The 12,453-nt window shown below is 38.1% G+C and overlaps 1 protein-coding gene across 1 annotated transcript in view; it reads right to left on the reverse strand.

The window, feature by feature from the left end:
- The window catches only part of LOC104512117 (breast carcinoma-amplified sequence 3), a gene marked incomplete at both ends in the record, with an annotated part of 102,026 nt that overhangs the window by 87,011 nt on the left and 2,562 nt on the right, over positions 1-12,453 (reverse strand). The window contains one exon of the mRNA XM_010154971.1: positions 6,889-6,961. Coding sequence (XP_010153273.1) covers positions 6,889-6,961 — 73 coding nt within the window. The remainder of the gene's footprint in view (positions 1-6,888; positions 6,962-12,453) is intronic.

A 12,453-nucleotide genomic window follows, 5' to 3' on the forward strand; every position in this document is an offset into this window, starting at 1 on the left:
CACGGCATTTGCAATGGCATTCCAGTAAAAATATTCCGGGGAGAGTTACTCCGAGCAGTGTGAGAACTGTGAACAAGAACTTCATTCATCACAGCCGATTTCCTTCTCTTGGGTGATCCTTCCAGATCAGCTTTGCTGGTTGTCTCTGACAAATCATTTCACAGCTAGCTAATTTTAAACATTAAAAGCCACAGACACTTAGAACTGGACACTGGATTTTAGCATTAACTAGTTACTTTGGCAGATAAGGAACAGGGTCATGTGATTTTAAAATACAGTGTCAGGAAATATTAACACTTTAATTGCATTGTTTCTATCCTTATTCATGTCAAGCTGCTTTCTACCTAAACCTTAACACTCCCATAAACACATGCCCAAGTTAAACTTGGGTTAAGGTTAGTAGGTTTTAATCTACAGTAGCCATGCTAATAAAGCATGCTTCCTGAAAATCTGCTGCCAATTGATTTGCCTTATAAACCGATCAGCAGGGGGGAAAAAAAAAAAAAAATGCTGGCTATCCGCTGTTACACATTTTGTTTGCTCCAACTACTCCTCCATCTTTAATTTGCCCTTGTTTCCGCTCTCCTCCCATGATTAAAAGATTACCTCTTGCTTCTCATGCCCTTAAAGGAAATTCACACAAGTCTTCAAGTCATCCAAAAATGTCCATCCCTTGATGTCATTAAATTAATATGTCTTTCCAAAAATATATGCTAGAAACCTAAGACATGCTGCAGGCTGGCTGCATAGGTTACTGATTGAGGTTCTTTACCCTGTAATGTAGAAGGCTGGCAAGTCTCCTGGCTGCAAATCCTTATTTTTTTATTTTCTATGGCTGATCTTTCACTCAGCTGTACTCATATCATTACCTGATTATCATACATGCATGCCTCAGATTTTGGCACAAATTCCTTATCTTTTCTGCATCTATATTTAGCTATTTGGACAAAGGACGAGCACCAAGTGTCAAATACTTTTTGAAAGGATGGCTTAGAGATACGGGCTGCATTTCAAGGAGATCTTCAAGATTTTTTTCCCTCCCCATCTCCTGCTACATGATTCATTAACAGAAGACGAAATATTGCTCTCCAGAAACATGGTTGTTGGGACAAATCACTTACAGGATTTTCTACCTTGTTTGGTTTGCTCTTTTGAAGGAGGGATGGGCAACAGAATAAAGCATTATTCAAGTGAGCGAGACCACAGTTCATGTCTAACCGGCTTCAGCAGCAAAGCCAACCCAAGAAATTCCATCCTCTGTGTTCGTTCCAACCTTCATGCTACAACTGACTACATTCTCAGTTGCAGGTGACTGAAATAATCCGTTTCATTAACAAAATCAAATTGGAGCATTATTTTTCCTTGGATTATTTCTGTCACCTCCTTTACTGTGTGGTTGTACAGACAGCTGAAGTGACACAGTCCATGGATACAGAAAGCAGCAGGCAGAGGCAGCAGCACAAGCCGATGAGGTGAGTAGGAATTTTAAGTCATCTTTCTGGCTAGTCAGTGAATCACAGAACTATGGTTTGAAGCCCACCCTGCTGTAAGCTCGCAGTGGTACGATACAATCCTTTAGCTAGACTGGTATGCATTTCACTACGAGAATTCTGCCCCTTACGTACAATAAACTGCTCAGCTAATAAGGAAAACAAAAAGAAACAAAAGAAAAAAAAACTTCAGAGTAGAAATTAAGTTTGGTAACTCATAATTAAGCATGCTGGGGTAAACACTTGAGTCATCAGACACTTGGCATCTGAGGAAAGGTTTAGGGTTCAAAGTATTTAAAACATCCTGTACTCTTCGGGAGAGGTGCTGCAAACGTAAGTCACTGCAATCACTCATCTCTGTCTTCCCTGCCCCCTTCTCCCTTTCCCTGCACCCACACACACTTCATCCTGTCCCCGGCATGATCACTTCTGTTTTGTTAGCTTTCTTTTGTTACCCCTATCATCTGCTGAAGGGCAGATCTGCAATCACTCTCAAAACCATGGTTTCATTCTTAATCTAAAATAAACCAAAATTGTACTGGCCAATTTCTTCTTAAAACATCTCCATTAGCTAAAATGGAGCATTTACTTAAAAGATATCACTATGTTTACATTTGAGCAGAACAAAAAGCACGCCTAATGTATCTTGGATCCCACTGGTGTACTTGAAGGTGTTCTACAGGTCCAGTGTGCTCCAAGCTATGGTTTCAGCAATCCAGATGGGGAAACCAGGAACACACCTCCATTTAACGCAGTTGGTCTTATCTAGTTACCTTTAAACTGAGTGGCTCCCAACAGTACACACTGACTGGTTCTGCCATGCCGTTCTGTGCCCACCACTACCACTCTTATTTTTTGGAGGGGGAAGGGTCCTCTGTTCACTTTGCAGATTACTAATCCTGATGTTTCACTACCTAGAAAAGTCATTAGTACGTACCAAACCCCATCAATTCGTTTTGTGTGTGTATAAAGATTTATCTTATCGCCAAGAACAAAGCAAGCATGCCTCTACAAAATGCCACAACAACAAAATTTATGCAGATGCTCTTTCCTTTTTGGTTTCCTTTAATTTGCAAATCTTGTAATCTAAGACTGAAGTTGACTGAACCAACATCTAAAACAGCACAGTAGTATCAGCCAAAAAACACAATCTGTTTCCCATTTATGTGTCAAGACTGCATCCTTTTTTGGGGGCTGAGAAAACTATTGTTTTGAAAAGATTATACAGTGAAACCATGCTAGACATTTCAGTCATTTTACTAGATGGAAAATCTAACTTTTAAAATACTAGAACATGTGTACTAAAAACTAGTCAAGGCAAAAGTTTAGAAAACACAAATTTCATCATCCCTGGCAAACAGTCACTGTGCTGAACACAAGGATTGAGATTAGTGGCAAATATCTCTACAGAACTTGTACATAAAGCAGGTGCCAGAAATCAATTTTGAAGTGTAAATTTTTAAATTTTAGATACAATAAATTTTTAAAGCAAGTTGTCAACCATGACTCTCACAAACTGACTTAAAATGAAGAAATATTAAACTGAAGACCATAATACTGATTGTCAAAGGACTGTTCTATCAGCATAGATTATATCAGTGACTATTGGATTAGGTTACATTACAGAAGAGATGCAACCCACAGGCCAAGTTTTCCGGAAGTCAATTTCCAAGTTGTTAAATCTGTGGGAGACATACTAAAATTTAACAAGACACTTTTAGACTTGTCAAAAATCTATAATTCAGTAAAACAGGGAATCTCAGGGGTAAACGATTGTATTTCTAAGTTACCAAAGAAATCTTTCACTGTGTGAATGACAAGGAAAAAGATCTCCAGAGTAGAACATAAAACCAAACACTGGGTTTCGGCAAATGTCACTCTGCATAAAGTACTTTTATACCAATGTTTGTTTCGTATTGAAGGAAAGAAGTCCTAACAGTATCACAGACAAAATTATTCATTAACTTCTTTCCAATAAAGTCCCTGGTACACCAGAGGGATAGCAAAGTACTGAAGTTATTTAATATAAGTAATATTTTTGAAGTTATTAATTAATCACTGCTTGAAAACTCTTTGGATTCCAGATTGACAAATGTTCTACATTAAAAATAATACCATTTTATCATATTTCTCTCATTATAGTATATTTACTTTACAGCTAAAGGAAAAGAAAATAATTTCCTGATGGTAACCACTAATGCAGACTAGTGGTCAGAACCAGGAAATCCCAGCTCCTAACTCGAATGTGTCAGTATCTCACTGATAGACTCCTAAAAGATAAAATACTATTAAATGACAGTGCAGTGGATCTAGATAAAAACCCACTATATACTACCAGATTTGTACGACTCTAATCGTTTAGCATCTTTAATACTTAAAACTTGTACATATGTACAAGACCATAAAATCACAAAACATACCAACATATTCATAAGTATGATCACTCATCTATCATGCAGAACTGTTTATGGACAGTATTAATAGCTCCAACACATTTTCTTAAAGTCAAGAATAGCATGTGATATCTGAGAGCAACTCCTAAACCGTAATTTAGAGTTAATAACCTACTGAGGTTTTGTCATGTCAGGTGTAAAATGCATTTCTTCTTCTCCTTCCATCCAAAAAGTTAGTAACTTCAAAGCACTTTCTAGAAAAGTTTCTCAAAATTGATTCTATATAAAGTATTGCCATGGAAAAGAATTTAAATCACAGTATTGCCTCCAGATACAGCAGGGTCCAAAACATACTCTTCAGCATGAAGTCATGGTGTCAGCCACCAACTCATCCAAAATGTTACGTATGACCCTTATGTATTAATAACAACAAACACTCATCTAGAAATGTCAAAATTACCAGGGACATTCCAGGAAAAGAGTAACAATTGCTGCAAATTCAAGCAGAGCAACCAGAAATTATGAAGAACTGCTAGGGAAAATCCAAATGATGAAGGCTGAAGAAGTCAAACTTTTTGTTCCCCAGAATCATTCTCCTTCGCCAATGATTCTGACAGATTTTAGACAAGAACCTGGGTAAAATTTCAATGGCAGCAAGCTAGAATCACTTCAGGAGATCGCACTTTCCACTTTTGAAAACCAGACAACTCTTTGTCCTAGTGAAGAAGGAGACTGGGGTAGGGGGAGGGCTGTCCTGGCAGAACTGTTTTGAACGTTGGCCCCATTGTCATAACCATGGCCAATCTCATTCAGTTTATACTAAAAAAGACAGTGTAGTTTAATGTATCAGCATCACAGAGTGTGTGCTGGAAGACTCTGATTTCACTTAAGGATCTGCATTGGACTAGTTGCCTTTTAGACACTCAGTTTACCCTTCTGTTAACTGGGAAATACCTCGATGTCAGTGCTACATCACTGCACTGATTGTTTTACCTGGCAGTGCAGGAGACAGAATCGGCCTCCTATTCCCTGCACAGTTTCAGCAGTGTGCTGACAGCTGCAGTATTTCATGCCAGAGCCAGCACAGTCTCCAAAGTAGGTGAGGAGAAGACTGCAGTGAAAATATCAAGTGCTTTGGAATAAATCTTCTAGAATAAATGTAGTATTTTCTTCAGATACATGATGAAACAAGGTGTTTTATCTGTCCACAACCATTAAGATATACAGGAAATAGTGTCAAGCACTAAGCCTCAAGTTCAGAACAGAACTGAAATTGAGATTCAGGTTCAGAGACCATTCGTGACACAGCTATTTTAATGTTCTACATATTCTTCTTTCTGCGTAACCATCATTATAGAAATATAATCAAATTATCTGTGAACGTAACAGAAGGAAAACCAAGCGCAATACTTGAGCCAATATAAAAGGAGCGTGCCTCCAGTTGAGGGCAAACTATCAAAGAACTCAACCTGAAAGCTACTGACCAAATAGGCAACTTACAAGGACTCTTTGAAAAATAAATTGCAATAAGCAGGAAACGTAGAAAAAGTGTTACAGAATTTTCTGTTGAAGGCTTACCGCCACGAGCAAACTGGTTGTTTATTAAATGGGTAAACAAGAGGCTGTAGCACAGCCTCCTTTTTCTTAATGATGAGCTAGTCCTCTGGTCACAGCAGAAAGCCTCATTTAAAATCTTCTATTTGCAGATATTTAACTACTGATAATTAGTAACAAACCTAGCCATTCATTTTAAAAAAACAGGAGCTTTTTTGTTTTGTAGAAAAGCAGAAAGTACCAATACTCTTGGACATATTTCCCATAAACTGGGGAATACAATAACAGCAAAAATAACAATCCTTATGGTTTGTTCCATTCTCAGGTATCTCCGCTCCTAAAGCAAAGGTATGAAGGAAAGCTTCTTCCATCCAACATACCCTTTACATATACAAACACACTGCTGGGATTAAGACAGAAAGTCCTACAAGAGCAGTATTCACATCACCGGTTCCATGCACTCTTATTTGGGTTTTTCACAAGATGACACATACTTACAGGAAGAGGAAGGAGAAAAGGCACTCTAAAAGGTTTTTCAAGTGGCAAACACACCAATAGAAAGACATTGCACTTCTCTACCCTACACTCTTTGTTGTAAAGATTTAAGCCACATAATGTTAATATTCTAGTTTAACACCAGAGTAATATAGAGAAGAGAGATTTACAGAGACTTGATAGTCTTCCTCCACAACCAGAGAGATTAAATTCTGAACTGAAGGAGGTGTGGCACAGAGTTAGTCTCACCATTGTAAGAAGGTTTCCTTCAACTCTTTAGCGTTTGAATCGCTGTGTAGAGGACTAACCTTGGAAAGCAAGTATTTTCCTGGAGGTATAGATACAAATCCTTTTGCATCGTCTAATTCAACATATCAAACTGACATAAAATATCTTAAGGCCCTCTTTCATAAGAGGGGTGATACAACAATACTGTCCAGAGAGCACAAGACTGTTAACTGTCTTCTTTTTTTTTCCCCTAACTCAAAGAAGTAGATTTAAGATGTATTTTGCTAATAAACAGTGAGGGTCTGTAACAATGAAATTGCTTGTTGCTTGTAATTCATTTGGTGTACGACTGCTGCTTGAAAGCATCTTTTCATTACTTTTTAAGACCTAGATATTATTTTAGACAGTTCTCAGTAATAATTCTGACCAGGGTTACTATCAGAAAAGGCTAATCATAAAATTACACTGAGAACAAAATAAACTCAAAATACCTCTTCATCTGTTTTATATCAAAAGTCTCTGGATTTTTATTCCTTCTAAAAAGTTTAACTCACAGGCAACTGTGTGCTGAGACACTGGAAAAAAACAAACAACTTTAAAGGCATGTCACAGTGTTAGCCCACTAGCAAAAAAAAAAGAAATTAGCACTTTAAAGATGTAATCTACTGGGTTTTCTTAAGACTACATTACAATCTATATAAAACTTTATTAATGAAAAATATTCTTACCCAGAAGATCCAATGCTTTTGCACACACCAAGAAGAGGCCGCTTCTCCAAAAAATTATCACATTTTTGAGCACCTAGGAAGAGGGAAAGCAAAAAAGAAAAAGCAAATCACTATGTATTGTTTGTGTTACCTTTGGAAGCATAGGTGTGGAGGTTGTGGGGGCCCAATATATTGGCAGGATATTGAATATATAGCACAAAACCCACAGCCTGTAGAAGACTAGGGCTAGAAATACAAATAATAGTCACGAACGCTGAAGAACTGTTCTTGGAGGAGATGGCAGTGAGTAACAAAACAAGTAGCCAAACCGCCCAGGATTTTGGAGTGATTTTCTATTCATTTCAGTTGGGGTTAAGGATTCTGTAACTCTAACAAGTAACACTTGCTCACTTTTCATTGTTTTATAAAAGTTGCCTGTAATAAGGCTGTCACCAACGCTGCGTGGGTTTCACACATTGGTTTCCAATTTATTCGGCTGCGGCAGAAGCGGAACACCAGAGCGTTAACCGTAAGAGCCTCGCGCAAGAGCAGCGACTCTGCGCCACCTGACAGGCTGGGCTGCCCAAAGCACGGCCACGCACACAGCCCCTGCCCCGTGCCTAAGAACACACGAGATTAAGTTCAAACCAGCCTTCAACAAGTGCCACCACCAAGCGATTCAAGCCTTCTAGCTACGCCTGCTGTTGACTCAAAGCGACAGCACAACTCCAACCCCGTACCCAACCCACTTTTCAGATCAGCCCCAGCAGCCCCGTTTGGCTCGGGCTCGTCCCCTGCCCAGATTCAGCTGCCGAGAGAGCCCTGCCTGCCTGGGACCGTGCACACCACCGCTGGCACCAGGGCTGGGCGAGTAAACCAGCCTCTCGCCTGCCCAAACTGCAGTCGCACCTTCATCCCAGAACCATCAAATTGTTAAATATGCCACACTTCTTACAACGTGATTTTAAAAGTTGTGAAAACTTTGCCTTTTTCCTATGTAAACAGAAGTAAAAGTAAAATTTAGTCCAAAAAAATCTCTTCTACTTGTGAACGTTTTAATAAATTCCAGGGTCTGTTTCTACCCAGCTTAAAGAACTGAAGAACAACCAACAACAACATAACTAAATTTCCTCCGTTTTCTTTCAATCTTTGCCTTTTCAGTTATCTATCTATAGGTAGGTATGTATGTGGTGAATAATGGAATTATTTTTTTTCTCCATTATACAGCAAACCCTTTGATCTGCAAAGAATATTAGTGATATAGTCTGTTCAAAATTTAATTCACAAATACGGTGTAGCTGCACTAAATCAATTCTTCAGAAAGGCAAAACAATTAACAATATATATTTTCACATAGCAGTCTCTGTTAATTATTAATAACTGAGGTACATGCAATTAATTTGTAACAAAAACTGTTCAGAACTCTCATCTACAGAAGGATAAGTCTTCCCTCCTACACATTTGGGTATTTATCAAGTCAAACAGGTCACATCAATAATTTCACCATCAACAATAGCTTTACAAGTAACTTAAAACAGACAAATGTATTTTCCTTTTATTCCTATTATTTCGAGGTCTTTTATGAGTCATACCTGTACTGTATGTACTGACCTGTAAATTGATAAATGAAACATATAGTCTTCTTAACAACCTGGCAGCCGATTTGTTTTCTTCAATACAAGTAACAGATGAACTCCATTTGTTTCTGTTCACTTAGCTAGTCGCTCAGCATTCGGGTGAAATGCTGACTACCGGGAGTTCTGACATTGATTTAAGTGGAGTCAGGATTTTACCTTAAGCATTTAACTATGCTTCTTTTTTTTTTAACTAGGATATATTAGAGACATGAATTCATGTTTCTTTATGGTCCAGTTGTAAGTTTAACAAGAAGAAAGGAGGAGAGCAATGAGAATAACGGTGGTAGGGAGTACAGGGAGACAACTGCACAAAATCAAAAGGAACACCAGTTTTTAATACCCACAATACAGATTTGCAAACTTTGTACAATAGGTGCTTAAACTTCTGATTTCAGTCTGTAATGACTGAGGTTCCAATTTAAAAAAAAGTCCATTTTCTCTTTCAAACATATACTTCCAGAATGTAAATACTAATACTGCAGAAAAGGATCATTATTTTGAGGACTCTGCAGGGCATTAAATCAGGTTAATAGCTGTCCCATTCATGAGATTGCAAAAAGCAACATGTGTTGTTCTCTGCAATGCTTAATGGAGTCAGCAACCCTTTGTAGTTCTGTGATGGGATTTAATCTTCCAAGTTATGGTGGATTAATTTTTATTTGTAAAATTGTGTTTATTTGCATGTGCGATATGCTGACGTTGTACACACCTGCTCCACACACAGTGTTTAACAAAATGCAGAAGGATGATTGAAATGAAAAACAGCTAGCTAAATCCCTCAAATACAAAAAGTATTGAAATCCTGTTGCAAAGTCTTTTTCTTAAACTCCTTTTATTCTAAATCCTTTTAATTCTGTCATATAACACTACAGCTTTTATAAAAAGCTGAAAATCCTGACAAATCACACAATTAAAGTAATGAAAACTGTCCTTCCTGCCAACAAGGCACCACCTTATCTACAGCTCCATTTACCTAAATGATACATGCTTTTTAAAAAAAAAAAAAAAAATCTAACTTCAGTTAGTGTATTTAAAATTGAAAAAAATATCTGTGGCTAAATGAAATTTCATACAAATCAACATGTAGAACTCTATGAGTCAAAAGGTTATCCACACATAAGCTCAAAGCAGCTTATGTACTTACTGTACTCCTGATGAAACTGTGGATAGGTATCTCTTGGGCCTACAAAGGCCTCTCAATAATGCCAATAACAACAACAGAGCAGCACACCTTTTTGAAGAATAAAAGTGGTTTTTCACTACTGAAAACTATGAAGAGGACCCTCATCACCCTGAAATACAAAATTTGCTGTATAAATGTTAAATTCTGACCTACTAAGCAACAGCATAAATACATGATGGCTATTTTTCTGGTATTTAATTCCACTGATCAAGTTCCACCACAGCCATTTAATAATGCAGTGCATCTGTGTTCAACTAAAGCCCTCTTATTTTTATCTGTTACTTGAAAATTGTGTTGCTTTGTGGTCCTGTCCCACAGCAGTGCAGTAGCCAACCAGTACCTGGAAACGCATCAGGGCACGTGGCTGGCATTCACTACGTATGGTTTTCACTCCCTATTTTGCTCCTTCCTTTCAGGGGGGAAAAAAAATACACAAAAAACATCTCTCAACATTTCCTAATCACTACCATTTTGTGTCTGCTTTCTTACTGGACACAAATTCAAAAAAGCATACATGCTATTTGAGACAGAAGTGAAGGGGCTCGAGTCAGGCGTAGGGACGGCGTGTGAATTCTTCCCTCAGCTTCAGGGTAGCACCTCTGAACACTCCATGCCCAGCACAGATAAGCTCAAGCTGCATCACTCATTACCACGCCTGATCAATGGCACTGTGACTGCTCTCCTCATCCCAGACCTTCAGGTGCTCCTTTAGGATTAATGCTCTGGACCACAAGCATCATATCATTCCATCTCCCTTAACCCTCAGCATCACCCAGACGTTTCAAGTTTCACCTGCATCATCATACCCATTTCTTACATCCCCCAGAAGTTATCACCCTAGAAATCCTCTCCAACTGCAGCTCATTTCCGTATCTGCTGCCTTCTCAGCCCATTCCACGTGATGTGATGTGGTCAGATTGAAATGGTAACATACAGGTCAGTCCACACAGCTTCAAAAATGAGTGTTTTAAAATGTCATGCTCCAAAATTCTTCCCTGTAATATCTATAAAAGGCTTACTTGCTATGCTTGAGAATTCAGATCTGTAATTTCTATAATCCACACACGGTAACGTTCATTATACCAGAACAACCCACATAACAGTTACAGAACACCAAAACCTAAAGGCACACCTGCACGTTGCGCTTGCACCAACCCAAAGCTAGCTACCAAACTGCTACTGCTTGTTCAGCTTGTAGGGCTAGTTCCTCTGCTGCACGTACTATGCAATTATTTGGGCCTTCAGGGACGTAAAACCACTAAGCCACCCAAGCGGTTGAATATATTCAAAACTCACATCTGCCTTCCTTTAGCAAGCAACCTAAATATTACAGTTAAGTATACCTGCAAATAAAGCTGAGTCAGCTTTTGAGGTTCAAATTTTATTTTACCACAATCAAAGATGTAAGCAGCAGAGCACAGAGATAAATCTGCTGCAAAATTTAAGCTTTCAACAGTTTTAGATTTTCAAATGCAAAACTACTGCATCCCAATTAATTTTACCTTTTCATGTTAATCCTGGTTTTCAAGCCTCCATCCGTAAGGTTCCCTTGGTTCATTGTTGTTTTAAACATAGCACCTCTGATTTCATTATTTCCTTTCTTATTTGCCTTTTTTCCTCCCTTATCAGTCAATTTGACTAAGCAGACAAATTCACTGAGATGTAGGACTATTAAATCATCTTTTCTGAAAACAGCATAATCTAGAAAATGGCGATAAATCAGTTCACTGAAAGAATTTCTTTTCGTAGTGCTCAGACATGGAAATAGGTTTTACAGACAATGACTGATCGAGACTTCAACACACAAGCCTGTCGTCACGTACCCTTTAACCATGAATTACAACACAGTGCTATTAATGCAGCTTTTCCTCATTTCTTGATGAACCTTAAACCTCAATAAATTGGATAGCACAAGGCAGAAAGAAGGTATTTAGCCAAGGTTTTGTAAAATGCCCTGGGCTAAGTAATGAAAAACTGGAGACTGTAGTACGAACTCACTTCAGAAAGCTGCAATATTCTCATTTTGTAGGAAAAATAGCAAAGATATCTGATGTAAATGTATTATTTCCTCAGCACTGATTTCAGAAGTATGTATCAATGGACCTCAAAATGAAGTCAAAACAGTAATTTTTTTAAATACTAGAAGAGTTCTGAACGTTTGTTGTGACTTCACAAGTCAAAGAACATACAACTACTACAGACAACCTGAATAAAAAATATTTTTAATGTTTCTACAGATATCATGGAAAGGCTAATCAAAAGACAAAAAGCATAAGACAAATGTAGGAATAGCCAAGACAGCATACTTAAACTCAGTATTATTGCACTTTCACAAGTATGTATTCATGTAATTAGTTCCCTCAGAAAAATGAGAAAGGCATCATCTAGAGAAGTGGTGAAAAGTTACAGTACATGTTGAAGAAAAATGAATAACTAGATTAGCGTGGCTAAACAGAGCCATTAGGTACGGTTTGAGAGCAGAAGCCCCACACAGAGTAACCTGAAGAGTAGCGAGGTCATGACAAATTTTAATTGTATAAAAAGGACGAGGGAGTTAGTACACCCCGATTTTCATCTGGTTCTCTCGCTATCATTAACTACAACCAGGTCACCAGCCATAGTTTCCTCTTCACAGAGAATGGTAGCTAAATTTAACCGGCAGAATTCCAGCTTTGTTTTGTATCAACCACTTGGTATTGTCTCCCTTTTAATAATCACAAAGTTGTATCAATTTGCCTTCAAACACACCTTTACATGCTTGTTTCA

This window comes from Eurypyga helias, unplaced genomic scaffold (genome assembly GCF_000690775.1).
Source record: "Eurypyga helias isolate BGI_N326 unplaced genomic scaffold, ASM69077v1 scaffold28187, whole genome shotgun sequence".
NCBI lineage: Eukaryota > Metazoa > Chordata > Aves > Eurypygiformes > Eurypygidae > Eurypyga > Eurypyga helias.